Source organism: Apaloderma vittatum, unplaced genomic scaffold (assembly GCF_000703405.1).
Source record: "Apaloderma vittatum isolate BGI_N311 unplaced genomic scaffold, ASM70340v1 scaffold345, whole genome shotgun sequence".
NCBI lineage: Eukaryota > Metazoa > Chordata > Aves > Trogoniformes > Trogonidae > Apaloderma > Apaloderma vittatum.
This window is the reverse complement of record NW_009716261.1, coordinates 7,752-34,727: the sequence shown is the minus strand read 5'-3', so window position 1 is coordinate 34,727 and position 26,976 is coordinate 7,752. Positions and strand designations below refer to the sequence as shown.

The 26,976-nt window shown below is 42.0% G+C and overlaps 1 protein-coding gene across 1 annotated transcript; it reads right to left on the bottom strand.

Annotated features, from left to right (window-relative positions):
* Positions 1-948: 948 nt before the first annotated feature.
* PRSS12 (protease, serine, 12 (neurotrypsin, motopsin)) lies at positions 949-26,444 on the bottom strand. The gene is made up of 13 exons (XM_009869438.1): positions 26,363-26,444; positions 25,002-25,140; positions 22,822-23,000; positions 21,415-21,565; positions 19,710-19,888; positions 18,936-19,077; positions 17,810-18,006; positions 15,040-15,181; positions 11,602-11,807; positions 10,884-10,962; positions 8,669-8,791; positions 2,429-2,709; positions 949-1,256 (listed from the first exon to the last, which is right to left on the bottom strand). The coding sequence occupies exons 1-13, from the start codon at positions 26,442-26,444 to the stop codon at positions 949-951; spliced, it is 2,208 nt and encodes a 735-aa protein (XP_009867740.1).
* Positions 26,445-26,976: the final 532 nt, after the last annotated feature.

Sequence of the window (26,976 nt, the reverse complement as noted above, 5' to 3'; positions counted from 1 at the left end):
GGCCCAACATCTCCAGTATTTGTATTGCATGCACTTAAAACTTTCTGGTTTAGGATTTGCAGATGTTCTCAGTGTTACCTGAGTAAAGCCCCTCCAAAACCAGCAGTCAGAGGATCGGGATGCTTTCCTGATAGTCTGATCCTCTACTGACAGCTAGTGGTAAATAGGAAAAGCAGATTCTCTCTCAACTGCTGCGTGTCCTAAAAATCATCCATTTCAGAAACAGGACAAATCACACTTATCTAGAGGAAAGAGAATAGGAGATCGTTTGTTTTTATCTTGCTTTTGCAGCTGTGCGGGACGTTTTTGAGGAAGCTGACTTCCAGTGTGTTACCTGTTTTACTAGGGAGTGCACAGTAAGCTGTGAGAACGTTTATCAGAATAGCGGGGGATCTGATGACCGACAGTTATTTTCCTTCTGACGTGTAATGCGTGCTCAGAATTACTTAGCAAGGATCAACCTGCTAACGGTCTCGTTAGCTAAGGAAACACAAGTCCAAGTTAGAAGGCTGAGTGCTAAGATGGTAGGAAGAAGAGGAAAACAGTCAGGAGTTGATTAAATAAACTAGACGGAAGATTAATTTTGAGATCATAAGTAATTCTAGAGAAGCTTGGAGCACAAATATCTTGGGGCTACTAGAGTCTTCCTGTGGGCAGTGGATCTCCCAGTGAACGCTCCAGCTGTCCTGCTCCAACGTTACCTAAGCTATCACTTTTCCCCTTATCTTAACAGTATCTTGTTCATGCAATACATTAACTTCCTTAACACACAGGGATTTTGTTTGGATAGTAATCCCTGACTGGAAAGGTTGTGGATATAGAGCTTGGATTGAACAACAAGAAAAACACATGAAATGGGAAACTGTTTACAGCTGTGCGCTGTCTGTGCTGCTCAAGGTGTCCTGCCTCCAGTTTTATTAACAAAAGTTGGGTTTTCGTTACGGACTTTCATAGTTTGGTCATGCTTTTTATCCAGGGTACAAAAGATGACACTTTTGTGTAGACGCCTGGAGAATCTTTCACCCCGCAGCCGTAGCCCCAGGAGGTGACGCCGTACACAGCCCAGCTTTCCCCTGGGCGTTCACACATCAGGGGGCCCCCGCTGTCCCCTTGACAGCTGTCAACGCGTTTCTGTTGCTGGACGTTTCCAGCGCAGAGCATTCTTCCTGTGAACCTTCTTTTGTAACGCTCTTCGCATACCCTCTTGGGAAGTAAGGGGATGGCAGCCTGTTGTAACATTCTCGAATAAGCCCTTCCTGGAAAGAGGACGCAAATTATTGTCTCGTGGAAACATAAATGTGAGCTAATCCTGGTTTTGCTGTCAGTCCTTTGCAATATTTTGTCGTTCAGTAAAACGACTGAAAAAAGACTAAATACTGAAAACAATCTACTGTGTGTTAAATACCCCAAAATGCTATATAGATATTGTAAATATGGAATAGAGGTGCTTTTTTCCTAAGGAGACAGTACTGCAGAGCTTGCACTGAATTGTGTAACAACTAGACAGAGCTAGGCAATGAATTGGCAATTGTTTTTAGCAGAAACCGCCGCCCTACAAGTCTGTCTCCCTGGTTGTAGGGCGGTGCCCCAGACATCTGTGCAGGCAGATTTGTGCGTGCAAAGAGTCAAATTTGCTTGTCTCCCTGCCAGTTTGAATGAGGCAGGGGAACAAAGGCCCAGGTGTGGTTGCTGTCTTGCGCGGCATTCAGCACCGTGAAAACACAAAAGTAGAACATACTAATTTGTAAAATATTTCAAAGAAAAAGACCTTTGAAGAGGAAGAACCTTGTACTGACCCAAGCAGCGACTGGTACGCTCTCCAGAAGCCTGGATTGCAGATTGCATTGTGGCTCTTGTAAATTTTGGCAAGAGGTTCTCTTATTTAAATCTAACTGCAGATTGAAAATGTCAGTGGTAACAAGGGAGACTAAAGGTGTTATTTGCAATTTTCTCACGTGTATATCTTGGACCCTTTTTTCTATTAAGTCGTGCAATTTGAAGAGCCCTTCTAAAATACTCATTGTACTTACCTTTAAAACCATAAATAGGTTAGAGCTGGCTGCTATGTCCTGAGGCAGGGGAGGATAAGCTGCTGTGTAGAGTGTGCCCTGCAACAAATAAGCTTTTCCTTCGTGCTTGTCAGTCTTAATGAGGCCATTTTACTGACTGGTTCTGTAGTTGAGAGGGCCATGGTTAATGGGCATTTTTCAAATGCAAACAAAATTCAGTAAACAAAGTGGTGCCATTCTTGTGTAAGGATCAGGGGAGAAAATATGCACCTATATAAGAAGAGTGAAATTGTTCCATTTTAAGTATTTTCTTCTTTAAGTATTTGGGTCTTGCTGTGTGGGATTTTTTGCATGTTTGCCTTTTTTCTTTTTTTGTTTTAAAGCAGCTTCAGGTAATGAAATCACGAAAAGGTTGTTACCTGTGTCACCCCATCCCGTGATGTAGCAGTTGGGAGCAGTTTTGTGCGGCCGCTCTCTCCTTAGTGGCAAGCAGGCAGGTAAGACGTGGGTGCTGAACCTGGCACACTGCTCCTCTGGCCCCTGCAGCCGCACCAGCGCGATGTCGTAGTCGCTGCTGTCAGGCCTGTACTCTTTATGGATCACAATCTGCTGCACTCCTATTTCTTCCTCGTACTCTTCTGGTACCAGCGTGTGGTAGTCTCCGACTCGCACAGCGTAGCTCTGAGTGTTGTTGCCGTACCTGAGATGGAGGGGAAAACAAACAGGGCAGAGGCTCAGCACGCCAACACGTTTGGTCAGGCTCTGTATTGCTCGTATAAAGAAAAATACCAAAATTCCCTTTTTTTAAAGAGCAGACATTTCTTCTCGGATGTTTAAGTATATCTTAAAGAATGTCAAAAAACTTTTGCTCAAGTTTCTGGTCGAACTGTGTTCCGTCTGGTCTGTTTTCACAGGCAGGGTTTCCTCAGGGCACCTGCTGTGACTGACTTACTGCCAAGGTGGAAGCGAGGTGTGCGTTAGAAACGGATTTAGTAAAGGGTGATGCAGACTGCCAGTAACTAGAGTGAAAACCTGCCTTTTCATGAGTGCTAACGTCATCCTGGTGCTCCCAAGTTACTGCAAGGAAAACTGTTCAAGCTTGCTTTGTAGGTTGCTTGAGAAATTCTAGAGGCTTAGATGAAACCTCTGAAATGAACTGAAGTTATAATGAGGAAAACAAAGTGTGTGTGCATCTTCTGGCAAAGTGACAGAAGGCCTGTACGTCTTAGACTTTCTTTCACATCATGGACTGAACGGTAAAAGCCTTAGAGATGATTGCTGTGGCTAAAATGACAATTTTCTGTGTGTGCCTTTGGAGATTTTTGGATTACAGGACACAGCCCCTCTCAGGAAAATACCAACAAGGGAGTACTGTTGGGTACATTTATTTATTTTAAAAAAGCTGGCTAAGCTAATTGGGATATTTTTCCCTTGCCTTCTCCCTTTCCTTAGTCTTCAAGAGGGAATTTGTGATATGTGTGCAGGAACTACCCTAGAGCGTTCCGTCACTTTTTAACCTGTACATGTTCTTTTTATATATCCTCCGGCAATGTGCTGAGTTCCACAGCTTACTAAAGCTTACCTCAGGAGCAGCAAACAGAGAAGGATTTCCGCTGAACAATGTATAGCCCTATCACAGGATATTTATTCTAATCGTGGGTTGCGTTCCTGGCTGCCTGCAAAGCTTTTCTTTGTCAAATTCTGCAGATCTCATTCAGGTCCTCTGTAAACAAAATTTCCCTTCTAGATTTCTAAGGAGCGAGCGTTGCAGGCTATAACCAAACATCTCTTCATCGGAAGATGACCTGCTGTACGGGAAAAATGGAGTACCTTGTCTACCACAAAACTCTCCTCTGTGGTAACAGCAGTCTGTGTCAAATACTTTCCCCAAAAGTGCTGGTATTTTATAACATCGCTGAATCTCTTTTCTTTAGGAATTTCCTATTAAGAAATGAAAGTGTGCGTAGGAAAAGAACAGCAGACAAGGCAGAAGCTCCTGGATCCCTGTGTGTTCTAACTCCAGTCCCTTGAAGATTCTAGAATCCAGGGATTGGTAACTTGTGTTATTGTTACTCTGAGCTATGATGTGGGAGGCAGTAAAAGTATAATCTCGCACTGGCTAGACACCAGTGGTTTTTTTTTTTCCTAGCAGTGCTGTGCTCTACTCTGCGACCTTGGGTGAGTTTCTTTTCTGTCTCCTGCCATCTGTTGCCTTTCCTTAATGCAGCAAGGAGTAAGGTTACGCGGTATGTTAAAATGCTATATAGTACAGGTGTTTCTTAACAGAACTTCTAGTAGTATTTCTGCCCAAGTGACTTATTTAATAACCAAGTTGTGCGTCTCCACAATAAAATGCTCGGTACGTTTCAGCACCAGTTTGTACTGAATTGGTTTTATTTATTTGCTCACTACTGCTTCAGGGAAGTTTTAGAAACTCTACTTCAGAGTTTTCATTTAGCATGTTTACATGTAGATAGACTTGAAAGCAAATTTTCCTGGCTCGTGCACCAAAATGTCCAGTAACGCTTTGGCAAAACCAGAGCGCTCAAAGTTAGAAATGTATTTTTATGTAAATATACAAATTAAGGAGGAAAGTATTTTTTTATTCCCCTAGATATGGAAAATATTAGTAGGGTAATTAATCTGACTCCTTAACCTTCTGTTCTGCAGAAAGTTGCATCTGCAGTTCAGTATTTATATATATTAAATGGTCGTTTGTCTCTTCACGTGGAGTCTTTATAACATCGCCGGTGGTGTACGTCTTAGGACTACAGCTTAAAGATTTCTGAGTTTGCAGGAAAAACTACCAAATCAAAGGCAGGCGTGTTGATCCCTTTGGCCACCTCTTTCATGGAAATACCCATGATGTTGACTGTTTGGCAGAAGGCATGCTGCCATGGTATATAAAATAGTTTGGATACACTAAGGACCAAACTGACAGACCCTGGTAGCTCATTTTATTGTGTAAACCAACCAATGGATTGTTCCTCTGCGAAACGTAACCAGAGGAATAAAACACCCAACTACAGAATGTTTTACATGCTGACCGTGCAATGCTGGTGCCCCTCTCTGAAGTGGACACGGTCCATGTATAAATCTTTCCTCTTGTTTGTTGGGTTTTATTTTCTCTTTTTTTAAAATGTAATGGATGTCTCTGCATTTTACATTATAGGTCTTATCCACAACACCAGTTACAGGATTTACCATATACGCTCTCTCTTATATTTAATGCAATTTGGAGGGGGGCAGGGGTTGTGTGCTTTTTTTTCATCATTTTTTTTTTCATGGAAGTCAGAGTACTGGAGAGTCACGGATTCATTAGGTATCTGTAACTGAGATGGGAAATGAATGCACTTTCTTCCTAAAGTGACTTAATAATCAATGAAAATTCTTTTTTAATTGTATGTTTTGATTCGTAAGCCTAAGCATAAAGCTGTTTAGTGATAATGAGAGTGCTCCTGACAGCCAGATATCAGATAGTACAGTAGAAAATTTGCTGCTTCTATTTCATGTTACATCCTTGATTTTGAGTAAAGGAACAGTGTTCCCTTTAATAGGTTCCTGATGGTTTTCTGTGTTACGGATGATGGTCATTTGTAGCAGAATAACGAAGAAAGGAGATCCAGGAAAGCTTGTCTTAATTATAATTACTCATTTTAAATATTTAATAGAGTGAGAAGTGCTGCTGCTTGTGCAAATGTATGAAACTTTAATAGCTACAAGGCTTCTAGTGAGAAGCCTCATAGTAGTCTTGGCGCAGATTTACCGTATCTCTATGCACATAAGGCTTTTTAAACTATTTGGTGGTTTTTTTCCATCTGTTGACAATCGTATTTCTTCACCTGTTGGGGCTAGTATTTGCTAAATGTGGAAATACTGTAATAGAGCATTGGCACATAAAAAAGGCAAAGTAATCTAGCTTAAGGGTGTCCAGTCCTCCTCACCTAAAAGTCTCCTTTGAAATGGCAGAGAACCATCCCACTCACACACATCATTTGATGAGTGGAGGCAGAGGAGGAATCTGGGAGTGCTTCATGGGTGGAAAATGGTGATGCTTGGAGAGCGTTGCCCTTTTGTTGGATGGCTGGCTGGCCATGCCTTTAAGCTCTAGTGCAGCTGGAGCAATGTTGGCTTGAGCACCTCCTGGAAGGTTTAGTTCCCTGCCAACTGGAGGATGGCTTCGTGATCGGCCACCACGCTAATGCCATCCTGCTGCCAGTCAAGTAAATGTACTGACGTTCAAGGCTCACCTGAACTAATCTCACCATTCATGCCAGATTTGAGAAAACTGAATTTTAAACTAGGTATTTGGTTCCCTTGTGCTCAAAACAACCAGGACTGTGTTGAAGTATATATGGGCATTCAGGCAAGCTTCAAGAAGCACTTAAATAAGAGCTATATTGTTAGAACAGTAAAATGTTCAGGTAACACAGTGTTTCCTAAAATGACGTAATGCTCATTATAATTTTCTTTTTTTTCTATGTCTCATATTTCTAATTAACCGAAGCTCTTATTTGTTTTTAATGTATAGACCTGCAAATTCCCAGTAGCTGTCAGAACCACTCAGCACAAAACTTGCTAATAAGACGGATGGCTTATAAAAGGGAGAAGAGCTTCAAAACATCTTGATCTTTAACTGGGTGTCTATGAAATTAAAGAAACCAGTAATGCTGCTATACTGCAGGCGAACAATTCTAATCCTCAGGCATAAAAGTGCAGTTGTTTTTTATCCGTAGCACAGATGAGCCCACTTCTGTTACTTGAGCGCCGTTTCGGTTTCCAGGATGTGGGAAACGGTACACTGGCCTTTCTCTTGTCTGTCTGTGGAAAACATGCCAAGAAGGCGCTTGATCTATAGATAGCTCTTGGAAACCTAGCCCCCAAAAATCCCTCGGAGCCCATTAGGAAGTTCAGGGCAGTCTGTCCAAAGTTAAATTAGAGCTAAAGGTGCCTTCTCTCCCTTCCAGCCAGCAGCGGTGCACCCACAGGCGGCTGGAGCTGCTCTAGGAACGCCCCGGCAGCGCGGCACAGCGACTCACTTCGCGAAACCTCGGGCGAATGTTCTAGTAAGGCGAAGAGTTGGGTAACCAAGACAGTGATTTGGAGGCAGAAAATGTGACTGGCTTCCTGTGACCTTCCCGTTTCTTGCCTTCAAGAGGACCTTTGGGGTAAAATAGCTAAAAGGACTGCCTTCTTGTCAAGCCTTCAGTCACAGGCTCTCCCAAGAGCTTAAGCTGAATCCTTAATAATCCCTACAGAGGTGATGAACACAGGAGTAGGAAGCCATCGTCTCTAAATTTTGACGGCAGCAACTGAAGTGCTTTTATAGTTCCACAGAAACAACTAGGGCATCACTTGAATTGGGCAGCAATTTCATAAAGTTTGACCATCTCAGCTTGAAATATTACCAGGAAAAGCCCTTTGTGACTTACATGAAACAGGCTGAGATGTGCACCTGGTGCTAAGCCAAGGTAACGCTTGCCATTTGAGTAAGAATATACCTGACTCTTCTTTTTAGTTATTAGTGTGCAAAAGGAAAGGCTCAAAGTCCAAAGTTAACACATTTGCAGACCACTTGACCAAATTCTAGCAAAAATCCTCAAAACTGCAGTGCTGTTCTATGCTTTAATTCCAGCTCATAATGCAACTTTTTGTAAGGACTCCAAAAAAATAATTACTGTTGAAAGCTCAAAACGCTAGACCAGCTTCCTTACGGTGAAAGTTGATGCTTTTATACTACAGTAACTTTATCAGCAGTGAATTGCTGATGCCAGAATTACTGAAGAGGAGATGTCATAAAGACAGAATAGGAGAGTTGTCAGTAACAGAGTATCTTTTTCTGCAAAATTAGGAAAAGACTAGACAGTAGCTTAATACTGAGAATTGCACAAGGTAAACCAAGTAGATCAAATGTGATTTCTGAGGGAGTGTGTGTTGCAAACCAGTTGCTAAACATATGGAAAGGAGCTGAATTTGGCATCGTTCTATTGAATGCCAGTGTCAGGGAATTACAGCAGTATAACTGCTTAGACAGTTATTTCTTTGTAGAAGGGGATGGGACCTTTGTTTAGATGGATGCAGAAGACACAATTCTTTACGTACTGTGAGATAACAAAGGCAGTTGCTCTAGTTTATTTGTGAAGAATAAGTGAACCAGCTGGGTCTCGCTAATACCAAGTGTGCTGATTGACTTTCTTGCTAGACTCAGCAAAACACACACTAGTGCTTTCTCCTGCTTTCTCCAGTGGGTCTGGAGGGACCGGTTCGCGTAGTCACTGCAGTGCTACAGTCAGAATGTCTGTAGCTGCCAATATCTATCGTTACCAAAATAATCCGGACTGTTACAGCCCCTGTGTGTGATGTTTGCTCAGTGTTCGTCGCTTAACCTGAAAGCCCTGAGCTGCACTTCTGTTGGAACAGAAAGCTGCCTTAAAATGTCAGAGTATTGTCTGTGTTTTTTCATGGAAATACTGAAGCTGCGAATATTTTTTTATTTGGAGGGAAAGGAGGTTGCATGGTTGGTGGTTTGTTGTTTTCTTTTAAACCAAAGGCCAACTCTTTGGAACAGTTTTCAGTGGGCTTCAACTGCAATGCTTTTTCCTATACCCAGAGCAACAGCATAGTTGGAAGACAGAGTTCACTACTGAAGAAAGACGTACCTTTTAAAGCAGTGTGCGGCAGTGAGGACCCAGCAGCTGCTGATCAGAGTAGCACCACACAAGAGTCTTCCGTCACCATGAGATGACTTCAGTCGGAGCGCGACCTGCCACGGCCAGCCACCCCTGCAGAGGACAGGAGGCATGGTGTTCAAGGTACAACAAAGGCAAAGTGAGGTAGCTTCTCAGTTTTCTTGAGTGTAACTCCTGTTTTGTTTGGCTGTTACTCGCAAAGTGTGTTATTTATTAACGTTTGAGAATACCTTTATATTCCTGCAGCATTCAGAATTGCAATGCCCAGCATTACTTTACAGACTGTTTGGGCATCCAGCGTTCTGAGCGCTTCCTCTCACTGTCACTTCTGTTAACTTTCCCTTCTCGCATTGCATTTGTCGTGCCAAAAACGCATTCTATGGGTTCCTTGCCAAATACTGTCCAAGTCAACAAACCAGACATTTCCTGTCAACTGCAGAGGAGAAAGAAGGGAATTTCTTGAAAAGCTTAACCCAGCATCCTTTCCGGTCTGCATTCATGTCTCTGTCAGTTCTGAGCTGTTTGAAGAGGGAAGGTGGCAAACCAAGAGGCCTAAAGCAACTGTAGAAACCACTAGGAATATATTAGCACCTTTTTTTCAGCCTGTTTTGTATAGTAAATCTGGGATACGTATTTGCTGGCCGATCAAGACGGGATGGATTATTTCAAACATTCTCCTGACTTACAGATAACTTTGATGGATCGTTGTTATCTTTTTTTTCTTTTAAAACCTCTCCATACAATGGACAAACTCATCAAAGCCTGCACGTAAGAACAGAATCTCTTTTACAGCATGTAATACTGTGTTTTATTTAAGTCCTTCCTTGTGTAAAATATTGACATAATTCACTGAAGGTATCAAAAATATACCCGGTAGACCAATACAATTTACAATAGATGAGCAAATTATGGAGTCAGAGAGAAGGGAGAGGGAGGAAGATGCTCCTGTAAGCAACAGGCAGGCTTAGGTGTTTTCTGGCTGCTGTCAACTCGAGTAGGTGTGCTGGAGGAAAAGAGCTGCCCAGGGTCATCTAGTCCAGCATCCTGTGTCGGGGTTGCCAGTGCCAAATGTTTTCTAGGAACGTTGAGGAATTTACTTCCCATAAGGTATAAGAAGGGATTTCTAAGACGGGATTTAACATGTGTTTTCAAACTGGGCTAACTGGGAGAGCTTTGCATTTCCTGATACGTATCTACGTGTCCTGTTCCTTTCTGAACTTGGGCACGTTCTTTCTCTTAATGATTTCTCGTGACAACGAGTCCTTTTCTGATATTGTTCATAAGTTCCTTCTCTTGATTTTAAAGCATTTCTAAGTGCCCTGCTGGTGAAGCAAAAACGTGAGATAAATCCAAACATCCTTCTGCTCGTTTATTATAAGATCAATTTTATTGGTCTGATTTAATTGTGTCATGGTTTTATTTCATCCAGTGTCCTTTGTACACATATTCTGAGACAAGAATTCTTGATCTTTATCTATTTAATGTATCACTTATTATTTTCATTTATCTCCTGCTAAGGGGAGTAATCTTATTTCGCTCTGTCTGGCTGCCTTTCAATGTTTTTCTTGTTACTGCTCTTAGAAGCTCTTTCAGTTAGGCAGTATCTTTTTTGAAATGCATCTAGAGATGCTCTTTGAATTAGCTTGAGCAGTGACACATAATAATACTGTAAGTGTATTTTTTACGACCCCTTTTCTAAGTCTGTGAATATCTATTTCTCGTGGTTACTCACAACTGTTAAGAAATAAAGCCTGTACTTCCTAGTGTAGCATTTAGTCGCAGCAGTATTTAGTTCATCTTATACTGTTAACTTTTCATTAAGAGCTAAGAAAAAAGTATTAGAAAAGCCTGATTTTTAGCTGTGTCATCGTAAGAGGGGCTTATTTTGTGACAGAAAATCAGGTCTTAGGCAATGAACTCTAGGCCTTCTTATTTGCTGTAGGTACCATTTAAAACCTTGTACTGTATTCATAGCTCTCGTCATATAGCTCGCATCCTGATACCAAGATGCCCTTTGAAATAAAGTAAAATGGCTATTTAACATGTAAGAAGTTTAACCCAATCAAGGACTAAGCCTATGAGCATCTGCATATTTTCAGCCAAAAAAATTAGGCAAGCCACTTAGGGCAAATATATGTCTTAGAAGCTTTATATTCCAAGTTACTTGTCTTTACCAAATATTTACCGTAAAGAGTTCTTCCCACCAATTATTCGCTTTTGTCGACGATGTAGTAACCTCAATCCACAAACAGAAGCAAGAGAATCTAAACCAGAAAAGAAGATGTAGACAGCATTAAACTCAATATGACAAGTAGCCAATCTTCACTGAATTAACAAAAAAAAAAACCACCCCAACATGAAGGCATTACTCTGTGTTTCATGGTGGTTTTTAACAACCACATTTTGCTTGGGGAAGATACACTGAATTCTCTTAGAAATTCTGTTTAGCCGGGATTATTTTTGACTGTGAGTAAGGAGCTAGTGACACATTTGTGCTCTGCTTCCCAAGGGTAGGATTTTCTGCTAGGGTTCTTGCTCGCTTCACGTAAGTGCGAGCGGGGCTTGGCACGCCACAGAGGTCTCTGTGCTCAGCTGAAGATAACCTCTACTTTGAAAAGTTCAGAGTAGCTGTCCAGCTGTTTGCATTTTCATGTTCCATGGGTGCCGTAAACCATGGCAGACAAATACCCTGAATCACCTGCATAGTCTTTATAGTTCTTCCGTGCAGCAGCAAGATCACAGAGTGCAAGCAGAGAGCGTTTCCCACCACCTTTGTTGCTGCCCTTATTTCAATCTAACCCTTTCCTCTGTAAGGTGGCATTGTGGTGGCACTGTTGGTGTCCGTGTCTTCCTACCGTGACCGTTCCCCATCCGCAGCTCTGCCATTCACAAGGAGCCGTCACCTTTATTGCTGTTGCCGAGGTTCTTCTTGCTCAGCTGCTCGCAGATGACGCCGGCGTCCTCGCTGTGGCGGCAGTTGTGCGTCCCGATGTCCTGCTTAATGCAGTCTGCCAGGGACCGCTCGTGTCCGGTGCACTTCACGTTATCCACGTGGATCGGGCCTTTGCCCTCCCCAAAATATGCCATTGTCCTTGCTCTAGCCGGACCTCTGGAAACACAGCACATATTTTTCATATTAATCACTTCGAGGCATTATTCTGCATTTTACTCAGCTGATATAATTTTGGAGTGAGTAGTGAAAGACATTGAGGTTTTATTCCAAGTCCAGTCGCTGATTCATTTGATGACAACTTTGCTTCTCGTTGCCTGTATTAATCTAATATTTAAAAAAAAAAAGTGCAACAAAATTTCTACAGTTCGTGAATGTTTAAAAAGTGCTTTTATGTACTAGATAGCAGGCACTATGCAAATTCCTTTATGACAGCATCACCAATATCTGTTAAGCCAAATATATGAAAGCTGCTTTTTCATAATCTCTTTAATCCTCATATAAAATCAGCATCTGTGAATGCTAAAAATAACTTCTGATTCTCTCAGAAATATGGGCCAGTTAAATACAGTGTCCTTGCAGTGTAGTCGGAGCTAGGACTTGGAGATCAATTAGTAGTTAATGGTTATTAACGTATTGGATTTTAATGCCGTTTTTGAAGTGCACCCCACGATGGCGTTGAACAAGTGTAATTAGAGAAAGACTGAACGCAGCTCAGTCTTGGCACCGCTTTTCCCTGGGAGGATCCCTTACTGGGTGCTCACGTAGTGTTTTTTATATATTGGCCTTGAGGCACTTTGCAAAGAAGGTCAGTGTGATAATCCTCTGCTCGTGTAATGATAACTGTCAAACCGAAATTTTTAAATGTCAAACTTAGGGCGTTTTATCAGGGTTTGCATTTCTGATCTTCATGGCTTGTATGTAGCACCAGGCAGATTGAACAGAGACTGCAGTGCCAGAATTTTGAATGATCAACTTGCTTCCCAAATCAGGGAGTGGATAGAATGACAGAATGGTTGGTGTTTGAGGGGATCATCTGCTTAGAACCCGCTGCCGTGGGCAAACATGAGGGCAGGAGGAACAAAGGCAGTAAAAAACCACGTCTTGTGCATGTAAACATCTCAGGTGGTAACTTTGTGATAGATTTTTACTTTTCATTACTTAAGATAATGCTTCTATATATTATATATATGTAATATATAAAAACTATAATAGATGTTTTGTTGTTCACAGTTTAAGAGTGGGAAGGAATGCTAAGTGAGAGACCACCTAAGCAGTTATACAGACAAGTGGGCAGGAAGCCACAGCTGCCTCCAGGTGTGTCTGAACTGCAAGTTTACATATGAGTTAAGCCTAATATACTGATATTTCATTGTAATAAGGAGATAGTGAACGTACTGATAAAATGTTATAATTGCATATAGTAAAGCACAGTACTTCTATGTGTACAGCAGGGTAACCGCATGTACAATGAAACGTTGGAGTAGGGAGAGTTAACCAATGAAACTGTATTAGGTGACAAAGTATTCCTCTCCCTTTCCACGAATTTTTTTACCTCTTTTAATACTGGCAGTGTTGGGGAGGATAGGTGAGAACGGCACCAAGGGCTTACGTCCCTTGATCAGGTAGGGATTCTCTGCGCGGGAGGAATTTTGATTTCTCCTACCATTATCAAAGCTTCGCCGCATTAGAGGTGTGGCTGGATCAAACTCAAACAAGTCAGCCGTCTCTTGCCCATATCCATATGATGGGAACATGAAAGTCATACGTACAAGCTTCCTCCTTTTTTGAACTTGCCAGCAGCCTCGCCTGTTGGGATTTTTTGCCCATGTTTTTAAGAGTAGGCGGGCAGGTTTCCTAAGTAGGTAATGTTGGTTAGAATGAATGAATTGTAAAAAGCCAGGAAAAAGGATCACGTCAAACATTTGACAGAGGTGATACCACAAGGTCAACTGTCCTTATGCATTTCTAATTTCCTTGGCAAGCATGTATTTAGCAGATAATCCAAAGCCTTCACCGACTTTGAAACCAGTATAGGACAGCCTTTACCTAATTTAACTTGTCAGTCACAAGCAGTGTGTCTCTTCGTGCTCCAAATATTTTTCTTCTGTGAATGATTCTCTGATTACAGATAATTACAAAACAAAATCTCCTACTCTCCAATGGGCAGCTGATGTGTCCCTGTGTGCTGTGACAAAATAGCGACACAGTACAGGCACTCATTGCAGCTTCTTAACTGGTTTTGGTATCTCTATATCACAAATCAAGTTTCCGCTTTAGGGCATGGCACTCAAGTTCTTCGGGATATCGAAAACAAGTTTGCTTTGAATGACCACAGCATTCTTTGCCTTTTCCAGAGAAGTATTTATTGCAGTTCAGTATTTAATCGTCTCTGCAGATTCTTACCAGCTACTTCATAGGGCACTGCCTTACCAGATAAATCTCAAGGAATACTCTGATATCTATGAGGTTGCATATGCAGGTATTTGAGGTGAAAGCGGCGTAGGGAGACAAAGATGACGGAGGGAACTTAGTGCATATGGATTGCAGTCATGCATTGACATCAACTGCGTCGTGGGACTTGGACCACAGGGACTCTTCATACCTCTGTATGAGAGCTATCCGTCTCTCACTCTGCATCAGTAATCTCTCAGTTTGCTGCTGATTGCTATGAAAAGCCTTAACTTTTGACAAACTCTTAAAAAAAAAATCAAAACACAAGCAAAATATTGTTTAACTAGAACATCGACCAGCAAAAAAATAGGAAAATCATCATGTTCTAGAGCAATGAGTGCAACTGAGTAAACAAAACTATTTTCTAACCTCAAATTTCTTTTCAGATACGCTCAGAGGAGACACTTCACAATTTCCTGTTGTTCCTTACTACTGTTCTGGCTTTTTCAGCTCATATTAGTCTGCTTATTTTTACGTCTGCTTTATAGTTGTTATATCTTTACTGCTCTTAGGCCTGCAGAAAACAATTGTTTATGAGCGATGATGACTATAAATGAGATTAAGCGACTTAGTTGCAAAGTGACACGTATACACCGCAGTGGTTTTAATTAGAGGGTGGTTTTTGTCCTGACTGGTCTATTCCCATATTAAATGAAGTTTATTCAGATTACTGTCGAGCAGGTCACATGATGTTTGAATAGTACAATTCCTTTACCCGATTATGCTAGTTAATGAATACTCCTTTTGATGATATAGCCTGCTACTTCTCAGACAAATACCAGAAATACACTCTTCTAAAAGAATGCCAAACAGACAAGTTTCAGAAGGCCTGTGTTATCTTATCAGACGTATGTTGGTGTTACTCAGCTGCAGAAACTTAACATTTTTGGATGCAGCAGACAGATAACTTGAGAAACAGCTTAATGAGTTTTCTTACCTGTAGCCAAGCTGTCGACAGACTACAGCTGCATCTTTATCAGACCATCCGTCATCACAAATGGTACCCCACTGGCCGTTGATAAAAACCTCTACGCGTCCTTCCTTCTTATTCTCACCATCCATCAGCCTGATGGGAGGACCTGGGAAGAAATTACTGCTGTCAGCTCACAACAACAGAAGCAAGACATAGCTATTTTCATCCCATTCTCTGTACAGGGGCAACTGATGTTTGTGTTCAACAAGCTTCATGTCAGCTGTTTACGTAGTTGTATTTTTCCTGGCTGGCAAAAGGAAGCAGTTTGTACCAATTACAAGACCAATATGAAATACTACTGTGATTTGAACTTAAAAGTTGATCTGGTTCCTTCATTTCGTACCAATATGTGACATAGCTCAGAATCTGACCATAATGGGCAGCAGAAAATTCTCCCCCTAATGGCGTAGAACACCTGATGCCAGCCATGCAAGCTGGACACGTTTTCCTTGTAGAAACTTTACGGGTGAATTTAACTGTAGTTCAGCTCCTAAACCCATTCTCAAACCGATTGGTACCACTCCTCTTAACCCCTGTCTGAGGGAAACAGGGCAGCGTTGTGCCAAAATTCACTTATTGCTTACTGTTACGCCTGTTGTTCTCTGGTGGGTTTGTATGATCACAGTGTTCTCCAGCAGGTTATCCTAGACTAATGCACAATTGTTCTTCTAGCAATATAAATTGGTTGCTTATTCAGATAGGTTCATTATACAAAAATCTCACGTATGTGGATTAGTCAGACTGAATTAATCGTGGCTTGTTCGGTGCTTGGCCTGGAGTTAAATTTTGAACCATTAGGCAAAGTACATGTTTGATTCTTACTCACATTAAAACTCCTTTGTAGCATGCAAGTGATGCAACTGGCTTTAAAACAGCTGCAAATTCATCTGCAGCCACTTTATAACTTTTCAGTGAGAATCACCTTCTAAATCTTGTAGTATGTCATACTTCGTAATCCTGAATACACTAATGAAAGTATTTCCTCAAGTCCTATCATCTATTGATTTCTCATATTTTTCTACTGATTTCATCCTTACAGGGAGAAAATAGGCTTTTTCAGACAATGGGAAATAAACAGTAACAATAGAGTCTTTGTCTGCTTCCCAGTCAGAAATCTTGTAGGAAATGTCAGATACACTGTCATCATTTTGTTGTTGACATGATGTGTTATTCTGGAAGAATATGATTTAAGTGAAATCTATACTACCCAGCTAGAGGCTTGGGATATTAATGATGCAGTATGGCTATTTTATTGTAATCTCATCCTCTTGAGTTTTAGGGAAAAAAAAATTATGAATACACAACTAATCTAACTTTCTGGTAATGGGGGTTGTGAGAACGTTACCATATGGATGCATTTAACTGAACTAGACCTCCTTCAGCTAAGATTATTTTTTCATAGGAATCTGAGCAAAGAAGCACAGATGGTTTGCATCTGTAAAGACAGCAGTCATGATTTGAATTCCTGTTGGTTTTGGTCTGAGAAAATTCTTTCTCCCCTATACGATCTGACATCATCTACACCTAAGAGAACTGTACTGCAACATAAAGCGTTCACTGGATTGTGAGAGGTCAAAGTGCTATAAAGGAAAAAGACTATAAAGAGGGAGAGACAGGACAAGGAAATTTGGAAGCGCAGGTAGCGAAGTCGTGCAGTAAATCCGTGTTGTAGTTTGCAGATAGACCTTTGGTCTGTAGTTTCCAGAGAGCTTCGGGCACCGGGTATACAAATCCATGACATTTCAGTGGAATCTGTCAATCTAACTCCACTCATTATAATTCTAATTTCAAAATGGACTAAAATATACCTGGTTAAACTAAAGAATAGAGGCGACAATTTTCTAAAAGGCTACCTAATGGAAAGTTGCAAACTTTTCCATGCAAATTGTCAGATGAAACTGTTCTTGAGTGCTGAGCAACCCATTGTTCCCCCGTCATTTTTTCTGTACGTATCTGAGAGCCAGAAGTCTAGTTTAATTATTTACACATGGATTTAACGGTCTTTAGAATGAATGTGTATATATTTTGTCCTGCAGTGCCACTGTGTAATGAGTATTTTTTTCTCACATCCTTTCTTATCTATGTTTTTATTGTTTCGTCATACAGGTCCGTAGGCTTTTTGATATTAGAACTGGCTCTTTGACCTGTGTTTGTGGTATCCTTCTGTCGTGGTGAGCAAGCGGGACCCGTTCCCCCAGGCACAACATGAATGATAGGCAAAAGCAATGAAGAAATCATTTCATGCTTCTCACCCTTCCTTCTTGGTATCTCTGAAGTTCCCCTCTTTCTGTCTGTCTCTTTTTTCGGGTTGTCTGAATGTCAGCATATCTGTGGTAGGATGTGCTATTGATTTGTATTCCTCAGTGCTCAGGCATGTCTCCAACTTTTGATAGCATGAGATGGTTACTTAGAGCTTGGAGAGTTCCAAGTGAAGTGCACAAAGTGATGAATAGGTCTGAAATCTGGTGAAGACCAACTTTGTTACCTTAGAAATTTATGTTGATCTTAAATGTTCTGGCTGTTTATGTTCCTTTAAAAAGAGCTTGATTACTTCCTATGATCTGCAGGAGAAAAGTGAGCTTTTGGTTTGGGGTTTGTTTTTTTTCCTGTCCTGTTCTTTCTTTGCCCACACCTGCCAAATATTAAGATTTTAAGCATCCTTAAGTATCCTGTACTTTGCTCAGATCTGCACCCACTGCAGTGCTCGTGTGCCTTTACCCAGGAGATGCCTTACCAAGGGAGGGTTTATGGCTGTCGTTATCTGGATGGCAAATGAGTCTGACGTCCTCCTGATGGTTGCAGTCGTGCTTTCCCCACTCACGCCTTGAGCACTGCAGAAGGTTTGTCTCCTTCCCGGAGCAGCTGACATCATCCAACCAGATGGGCCCAGAGCTGCCTCCCGAGTATCTCGCAGGTGCGCTTTTTCCATACCTGCATGACACACACGGGTATATAAATCATTCTGGTCACCAGTGATCAGAGGGCATGTGGTAATTAAGCACTAGAAAGGAAAAAAAAATATTTCTGAAGAAATAAAGGTTTCTCAAGTAGTAACAGTAAACAGAGCAGGTTCAGTTAGCATTAAATTCTATGAGAGCACCATATGCTGCTGCTTTGGTAACGTTTTTATTAAGGAATTACTGTTACAAGAATACAAACTTGAGAATGTCATATCTTTGACTAAGACTTCGACCAAGCATGTGGCTGTCTCACTGACTTGGAGACTTAAAGCACATTCTTATTATTATATATACATTTAAATGTCACAGTCTGGGGAAAAAATGAGATAAAATTCTTTTTTGAATGTGAGCTGCTATAATCTGAAGGCAAGGCAATAATCGTTTAGAGAGAGAGTATCTGTGTAGCTGCAGTTGATAAGAAAAACCGTGAAGAGTGAATGTGTGAAACTCTAATGGGATTTTTACCGACTATGTTTTTCAGCAGATAACAGTGTTACAGGGCCAGAATGAGCTAGATCCAGGACTTAATGTTGTGATTTTTAACGACTGTTCAGCAAGCCAAGGTTTTGAAGAATCAAAATGTTCCAGGCAAAATAGAATGCAGCAGATCAGTTGTTCTCTATAGCATATCGATCCCAGCCAAAGAGGTGATGGGAAAGAACTCAGTGAACAAAGGCTGCTGAATCACAGCCTCAGTTGAAGCTTTTTATTCCATCTGAACTGAGGCCATAAATACCTCCTCAAGACTGAGGGAAGCAGGCTTGTATGGATTTGAACTCGGTGCTTCTATGAAGCACTCGGCTAATATCAAAAAGACTCTTGAATAATGTCGGATTCATGTCAATGTTGGTCATCATTGTCAAGCCAAAGAGTCAGATAGCTGACATCAAGTAGTCTTACTTAAATCCCAGCTGCCGGCAAACCACCTGTGTATTCAGCTCTGTCCACCCGTCATCGCAGACTGTGCCCCACTGCCCGGCGTAATAGACCTCCAGGTGTCCCTCGTGACTGCCTCTCCCTCCTGTTAGTCTTAGTGCACCATCTGTGTCGTTAACAAGTCAGGAAAAAAGAAATAAAAAGAATCACTTGGGGCTTTTTAAGCTCAATTATTGTTCTCAACCAAAACGAATAGCGCTGCATGTACTGCATTTGATGGGAGTATTAGGCGACTGCACCTCGTGCTGATCTCTAGGGGTCACTTCATGAGAAGCCGAAAGAAATGCCCCAATGCGCCTGCTCAGCCATGGAGTGGTGTGTCATGCAGTTGCTTAAGTGCAAGAGAACAGCACAAGACAGGGATCCCCCAAGCCCTTATGACGTGCCAAGTCCGCAGGAGCGGGCTCTGATTTCATGGCCCGTAGACCTTATGTCTTGCTTTGTCTCTGCTCTCACTTCCCATCGCTTTTACTCTGCGGTGCTTCCTCCCGCTGACGGAGGCGATGCCCGCTTAAGGCACGCCCCACGCAAAAGTGGCACTGAGAGTGGTACTATGGAACCCAATCTTGGGTTGAATAATGAAGTTTTTGGTACCCGTCAAACTTCTCCAGCCAACGGCTGCTTCATCCTGGTACTGCCAGAATGCTTTATTCCCCCGCAAACGCAAAATCCGCTTTCCAGAGCTGTGGGCTCTGCCTTTGTCACTGTTTCCCTGCCTGGCAACTGGCAGTTAATTACCTGCGAGCGGTGTGCAGGAAACACCAGCATCTTCTTTGTGGCCGCAGTTGTGTTCTCGCCAGGAGCTTTTTGGGCACTGTTCTATGGAGAGTTCGTTTCCCGTGCACCGCACCTCGTCCAGCAGCACGGGGCCCGAGCCTTCTCCAAAGTGAGCCTGGCTCCACGCCTTGGCAACACCCCTGTCAACACGTAACAAGCACCAAGTCAGGAATAAGGAAGCAGAAGAGCCTGGGGATCAGTGCGAAGAGCTAAAATATTGCGTATTCGGCTTCTAATACAGCAAGTGGGACTGCCGAAACAGTCGCTGTGCTGGGAGCCGGCAATGCGGCCAGCGTTATGCCGTGAAATGTGATGTGGTTCCACAAATCTGTGAGATTTTCCTTTCCTGCCCCTTTTGGTATTTAAACGTAAGTTTCGTCAAGGAGATTAGTGAAGTACAGCTTGGGTATGAGGATTCTAATTTTAATTTTTATTTAATTTTTATACGTAGTAAAAATAATCCGATATCTATTTCTACAGTGACTTTCATCTGTCCTTAAAGCGCATTAATCAAGTCTCAAATACTCAGATGAGGCAGATAGAAATGATTGTTTGCCATTTAGTCATGTATGAACCACTGGAAAAGAGCTCTGAAGTGACTTATCAATGTCATACCTAGAAATAAGAACAGAAAACAGAGCCATGACTAGCCTTGCGTGCCGTACTCTCTCTGTCAGCATAGAGGATTTAGAGCCGAAAAACCTATGCACATTGAAAACACTCCATTGTTCCGGCATGACAGCAATTATGCAGTGTTTAACCCTGATGCTCTATCAGGGCATTTCCAGTTCTATTTAATAAATAGATACTGTGCCTTTCATATGGAAATATTTTTCATGGTTTGGCTTTTCCACTCAGTAATTTCTCTGTTCATATATCTAGTCTGGTTTGTATACAAGTATTCTCAGTATCTGTCTTCTTTTTCAACTTGTAAGATTGAAATGTCTGTCTAAATTTTTTTTCCGTAGTGAATTACCGATCTTAGAATTCCTTTAAATTATTTAACATAGAGTTTGCATGCAGTGCTCTAAACTAATTATTCTTTTGATTTGAGGAGAGTTTTCCACACCTAACAGGAATGGTAAGTTCAGCTCATACTGAAAACGTGACAGGTCTTAACTCTTTGGTTTTGGGATGTAATCATTCCAACTCTTCACTGGCTTTTGCAACTGTTTAGCAGAAGAGCACATTGCTGTGATTTATTTTTCTTTTAACCTAAGTTGCAGTGGTTCATGTTTCTGAGGCACTGGCTCATTAATCCATGTCTGGACTTAAATAGATGTGAATTTCATTGCTAGTGCTTTGTATAAATATGTAATCATCTCTCTCCCATCTTACTTTAAAAAGGAAAACAATAGAAAATTTGCAATTGGCAATCATATAAATTCTTGAGAAACGGTAAAGGCGTATGGGAAAAATAACAATATTAAATTAGGACCAGAAAAATTCTACAAAAGGCAAGTTGTGGAAATTCATGGTACACACTGTGTTGATGGTAGCGCTTACTAAATAAGAGCACAGCAAGAAAGGTCAATTAAATCACCTGTGGTTTGCTTTTTGTTTAAAAATTATTCGGTTTTAGTATTCTCAGCTTTTGCCATCTCCAGGCTATGGACCTAACTGTCCCGCTTTGCTGCTGGAGTAGAAAAGACATAGAAAAACAAACCCGAGGCCAAGCTGCCGACAGACAACTTCAGCATCTGCATCGTCCCACTGATCGTCGCAGACAGTGCCCCACTGGCCAGCGTGGTAAACTTCTACTCTGCCTTCGTGAGCGTCGCTCCCACCAGCCAGCCGGACCGGAGTCAGGACACGGGCTGCGATCAAACACAGAACACAGGAAAAAGGTCATTTCTTTCCCACAACATTATCCTGATACTCCAGAGAAAGTAGATGGCTTAATGGTTTCTCTGGCATCGCTCAAGAACCGCACTGCATTTTTTCTAGTTAGATGGGAAACCTGAAGTTAAACTTCTTAGGAATGAGCTCGACTAAGTTCCGCTCTCGGAAGCTCAAGATTATTACGCAGCCAAGTTGCCATCATGATGTTGAGTTACTCAAGTGCCAAAGTCTTCACAGCTACTGAAAACAACACTAAGGAAAGCTGCATTTCTACCCAGAAGGGCTCTGTATCAGCTTGGTTCCAGAGGGTCACATATAAAGGAAGAGGCAAAAGTTCTTTCATTGCTGCAGAAGTAGAAATTCATCCTTGTGTTTTCTTATTTGGTACGTCCAGTCAGAGGAGTGAAACCTCATTGACTGCGGATGCTCACTTGAATTTTCAAGTATCCTTCCCTTCCTGCTTCTGAGGTAGGTTTTGGGGTTGGGGTTTTTCAAATCGTTAACCTTTTTCTGGTGCCGCAAGAAATTGTCTTGAAAGCATCACTTCTGCATAAAGCTGTAATAATGGAAAGAGCTTAAAACCATATGAAAAATAATTGCTCTAAAAAGATTATTTTCAAGCTTCACCATATATAACATGAGAATGATTTAAAATGTGATTAATTTCATGTAGGCCTTCCAACCAATTAATGCTACTATTTAATTTGCTTCTCATTTTTAAAAAAAAAAGACAATTGAGGGCCTTTCTGCAACTTGATCTTACTTTTCACTAGTATGAAATCTGGTTTTTTGTAATTACATAAAAAGGCTAGCTGCAGTAGAACCTGCAAAACATGGAAAGCTTCATCTGGTCTGCTCAAAGTCAAGATTAACTTAATTCATTGCAGATATCCTGCCCTATAAATTACTCTTCAGCTTCCTTCCAGCATTATTGAAACAGACAACAGTCTTGTAATAAGCGCTGCCAGCCTCGTCTTCCTCAAGGTCAGCGATTTCTTAAACCTGATGGCATATCTGCCCATTTAGTTGCCATTTATCATCTTCTTTAAAATTTCTGCCTGGACAGCATAGAGAGATTCAAAACAGTTAATGACACCACGATTCAATCTGTCTTATTTTCCTGTTCCAAGAAGTCTTAATATTTTTTTTCTAATTTAATGAGTAATTATTACTACTTGCATTTCAATATGGTACAGAGTTAACCAAACCATACGTCTTGATTTTTTTTTACCCAGGGAAGAGCTACATGTGACAGCAGCTGCCATGTTTTGAGGACACGTTCCATCCTGCCAGATGTCTTTTTCGCACAACAGGATATTTTCTTCATCGCCACGACAACGCACTTCACTCCAGTAAACGGGAATAGGGCCCAGTCCAGAAAACGGTATGTGTTTTGCTGTACCTTTTTCACTGCAAGAATAATAATGAGGAGAGGACGTTAGAGTGGGAGGAGGGGAAGCGGAACATTTTCTCCTGTATAAATCTTGCAGTAGAAAAGAAAGGGCTTTCATCAGCAGTGTAAATTCATAACAGTTTCATACAGTTCAGCATTGTCTTCTGCATAAAGAAAAGTAACAGATGTGACCCAGTTCTCACCATTTGGCTGTGGGAGGGTTTAGCAGAGTGGCCCGTGTTGCTGCAGGGCCGGCTACGTTCCCGTTCTCCCAGTTCTTCACTACAAAAATGAGCAGAGAGCCTGCAGTACCATCGCACTGCACGCAGAGGTAGTGCCAATGGGCCATTCCCCCTTGTCCTCTCCTTTATTCCATTAAAATATACCCGTGCTCTGCCCACACACGTCATACAATGTGGCTGTGACCAAGGTGCAGCGAAACCCCCTCACGCTCCTTTAGATCAGGCACGTGCCCTTTATTCTCTATTCAGCCTCTTCCATCCACCACAAAAACTCGCAAACAGCTTCTTTTCCTTCCCATACTCAAATCTACGGCAGCAATACCTGAGCCATCTTTTCTTCCATGTCATGCCTGACAAAACTAAAATAGAAACAAAGCCCAAGTACTGTAAAAATCAAAAGAACAGATAGGTGGAAGGACCGGAAAAGCATCAAAAACATCTAGCAAGGTCACCTTGTTGTATATCGTTCAGTTTGACAAAGAGGAGGCTGAGGGGGGACCTCATTGTGCTCTACAGTTACTTGAAAGGACATTGTAGAGAGGTTGGTGCTGGTCTCTTCTCACAGGGAATTAGGGACAGAACCAGGGGAATGGTGGCAAGCTGCAACAGGGCAAGTTTAGGCTGGACATTAGGAAGAAATTCTTCACAGAAAGAGTGGTCAGACACTGGAAAAGAGTGGTCAGACCCTGGAACAGACTGCCTGGGGAGGGGGTTGAGTCGCCACCCCTGCATGTGTTCAAGTGTCATTTAGATGTGGTGTTGGGTGATATGGTTTAGGGGTGACCTTGTAGTGTAGGGTCAATGGTTGGACTCGATGATCCCAAGGGGCTTTTCCAACCTGAATTGTTCTATGATTCTATGATTCTAAATTTCTGCCAAACACTCACAAGAACAGAAACTTGCGACTGCGGTTTGCTTGGGGCTTTTTGGCCTGGATTCTCTGTTGGCAAGACCAAACCGTTCACCCGTATCGCTGAATGACTTCTGCTGACAGCAGTCTCGTTCAGCTGAAATGTTGAGGGTATGGAAGGCAAAAAGGACTTAACGAATGTACGGAAAGGAGACATTGCACGTCGACAGCTGAAGTCACAACCGAAATCAGGGCCTCCAGATGGCTGAACTTTTATTTCATCTAATCCTCATATTTTTAGAAGCTGGCGTGGTGTGCCCAGATTAGTATTGAACGTTATGAAACGGCTTAGATTTAGTTCTGGCTAGCAGTCTTAACAAGTGGAATAATCGTTAGGAATGGCACAGCGCAAGTGTGATGTCAAAGCCCCTCATTGCATGTAGCAAACGAAATCACTACGTGGGGATGGGACTGAAAGAAATGTCAGAAAGGCAATAAAACCAGCCCGACTTCGTGGCTTACCGACAAAGGGCAGACTGCATTGGGTGCTAAGGGGGGATATTTGGGTAATTTGGTTGCTAACTTAAACAGTATTGATTTTCTTAGACGCCGAAATTGCATTTTAGTTTTAAAATTCTCTTTTGCTACAGGCATTTTCTTCATGACCACAGTTTCATCTCGCGATTACAGTACCACTATAGATGTTATTTTAAGTTTAATGACCGAATTATGTTGAACGGTCCTGTTGGTTAAGTCCATTCTGGTTTACCAAAAACATTTCCATGAAAATGTAAAGCTGCAAAACTTGTTCCGTCTTGGGTTTTCTTATCTGTGTGCACCTCTGAAAGTAAACTGTACAGATTGTCCTTTGTACTGAAACATGATTACAATAAGTTGACTGATTTTGACTCAGATGCAAAACTTACCCAAGTGCAAGCTGTCGACATATGACTGTTGCATCATTATTGTCCCAGTGGCTCCCACAGATTATTCCCCAGATTCCATTCAAATAAACCTCCACTGTACCTTCAAACTCAGTCTTGCCACCCTGGAGTCTCACTGACCCTAAAAATTAAAAATGAAAAGTAAGCCTCTCGGATATTCCAGTGCTCAGTTAATGTATCCCACAGAGAAGAGTCGGAACCTGCTTCTGCAGAGAGTGTTTCTGTTTCATCTGTTTCCGTCTTTGTGCTATTTCTCAGAAGCCCTCTGGCACATCTGCCGTGCTTAACACAGTGATCCACAGAAGGAGGTAACATTTTGTACACCAGGAAAATATTTTGCTTTTTATACTGACATTGCATCACATTTCTGATCCTTCTGATGCTACAAATTAAAAGGTCTACATGAAAAAAAGTATGTGTAGACTATGCATAATTATTTAAATGTGGTTAACTCTACCCAAAGATGCAAAAAGTGTAAATATCTGAGTGCTATGCTTTTATCTTTCACAAAATTCCATCTAATTTAAGGGAATCGGAAAACAGCAACATTGACTACATAGGTTTTGCTCTGATCCCTGTTAATATTGTGGGTGTCACAGATGTCAGCAGTTTCTTTTAGCCAAAGAATGAGTTTCTTCATACTTGTTTTCAGACAGAAAAACATTGAATGTAGTTCTATTAATTCGTAAGAGGTCTTTACCAAATTTGCAGGCGAAAAACACAAGGAATCATCTAAACGAAGAGGAAAAAAAATGCTTCTTAAGAGGTACAGAACACAGAAATCAAAAAGAAATTAAACATATTGGGTTTTGTTGTTGTTTTTACAGTATTTACACTTGAGATGCTAGATGCATCTGCTCTCGAAGGTAGCCAAGTGCCTCCAGTGCAGGTGGCAAAGAGCTGGTCATAGGTATAACACGACAGAACCAGAACAAAGAGTAGTAGTTCAACAAGGAAGAATAAGTTTCTTTTAGTAGCGACAAGGCTTTTAAGAAGCAGCAGCAATGACCTGTGAGCTGGCTCTAGACACACATTGTCACGCTTTGAGCGGGACTCATCTCCGAGCACGGAATGCAAGGCTGCTACGAGAGAGACAGGCACAGGCTGCCTCAAGACCTTGCTTGTCGGCACGGGCAAGGGAGTAGGGGCGATAATTCCTCAAAAGAACATGGTGGTGAAGAGGAGGATGACGTAGATGACCAGCAGATAACTCTGAGGCCCACCCAGAGGCTGTAATGCGCATGCGGGAGTTGGTGATACCCTGTGATAGGGTGTCTGTTAGTAATTTCTCAGAAATATTGTGAATGTGTGCGTATAACCTGCTTCTAAGCTATGCATCTGACTCTCTACGGCAGGTACGTTTTGCGGCGTGATCCCTTGTGCGTCCAGGGCTCCGATCCAGGATAGCTGCTCAACAGTCGCCATGACCATCGAGCCCAAATTTCAACTTTTCGCGGCATCCGTTTGGCACCACCGCTGGGACCCGTTCAGCTCAGCCACAGGGCCTGCTGAGAACAGGGCTGCCTTCGGCACCCCCGGGATTTCCCGAAGGGCCTCCTCGCCTCGATCGGATCGCTGCGGCAGCAGACAAGGACCATCTGAAGGGAAAAGGTATTCTTGAAAATTTTCTCTTCTGGAACTTGTGGGAATGTCTCGGTTTGTGTTCTGGAACTGTGTTTGTGCACTCTGGTATCTGGGACCGGTCGTAAGGGGGTCCCTGTAAGTCATAGGAAATGTCCTTTACGGCACCGTATCCAACAGGTATTTAGTACGTTGGTATGGACACGGGTTGAGCTACGTACTTCTGCAAACACGTACTTTGTGGCATTATCGGACTTGGGTGTGCTTAAAAGGAAGTGTTTGTGGAAAAGTGATTTGGATTTGACGCTTGTGTGGGTGGACTGAGCAACCGAGACGCGGCACAGCCGCGAAGATAGTGCAGAGTTCTGATCTGCGG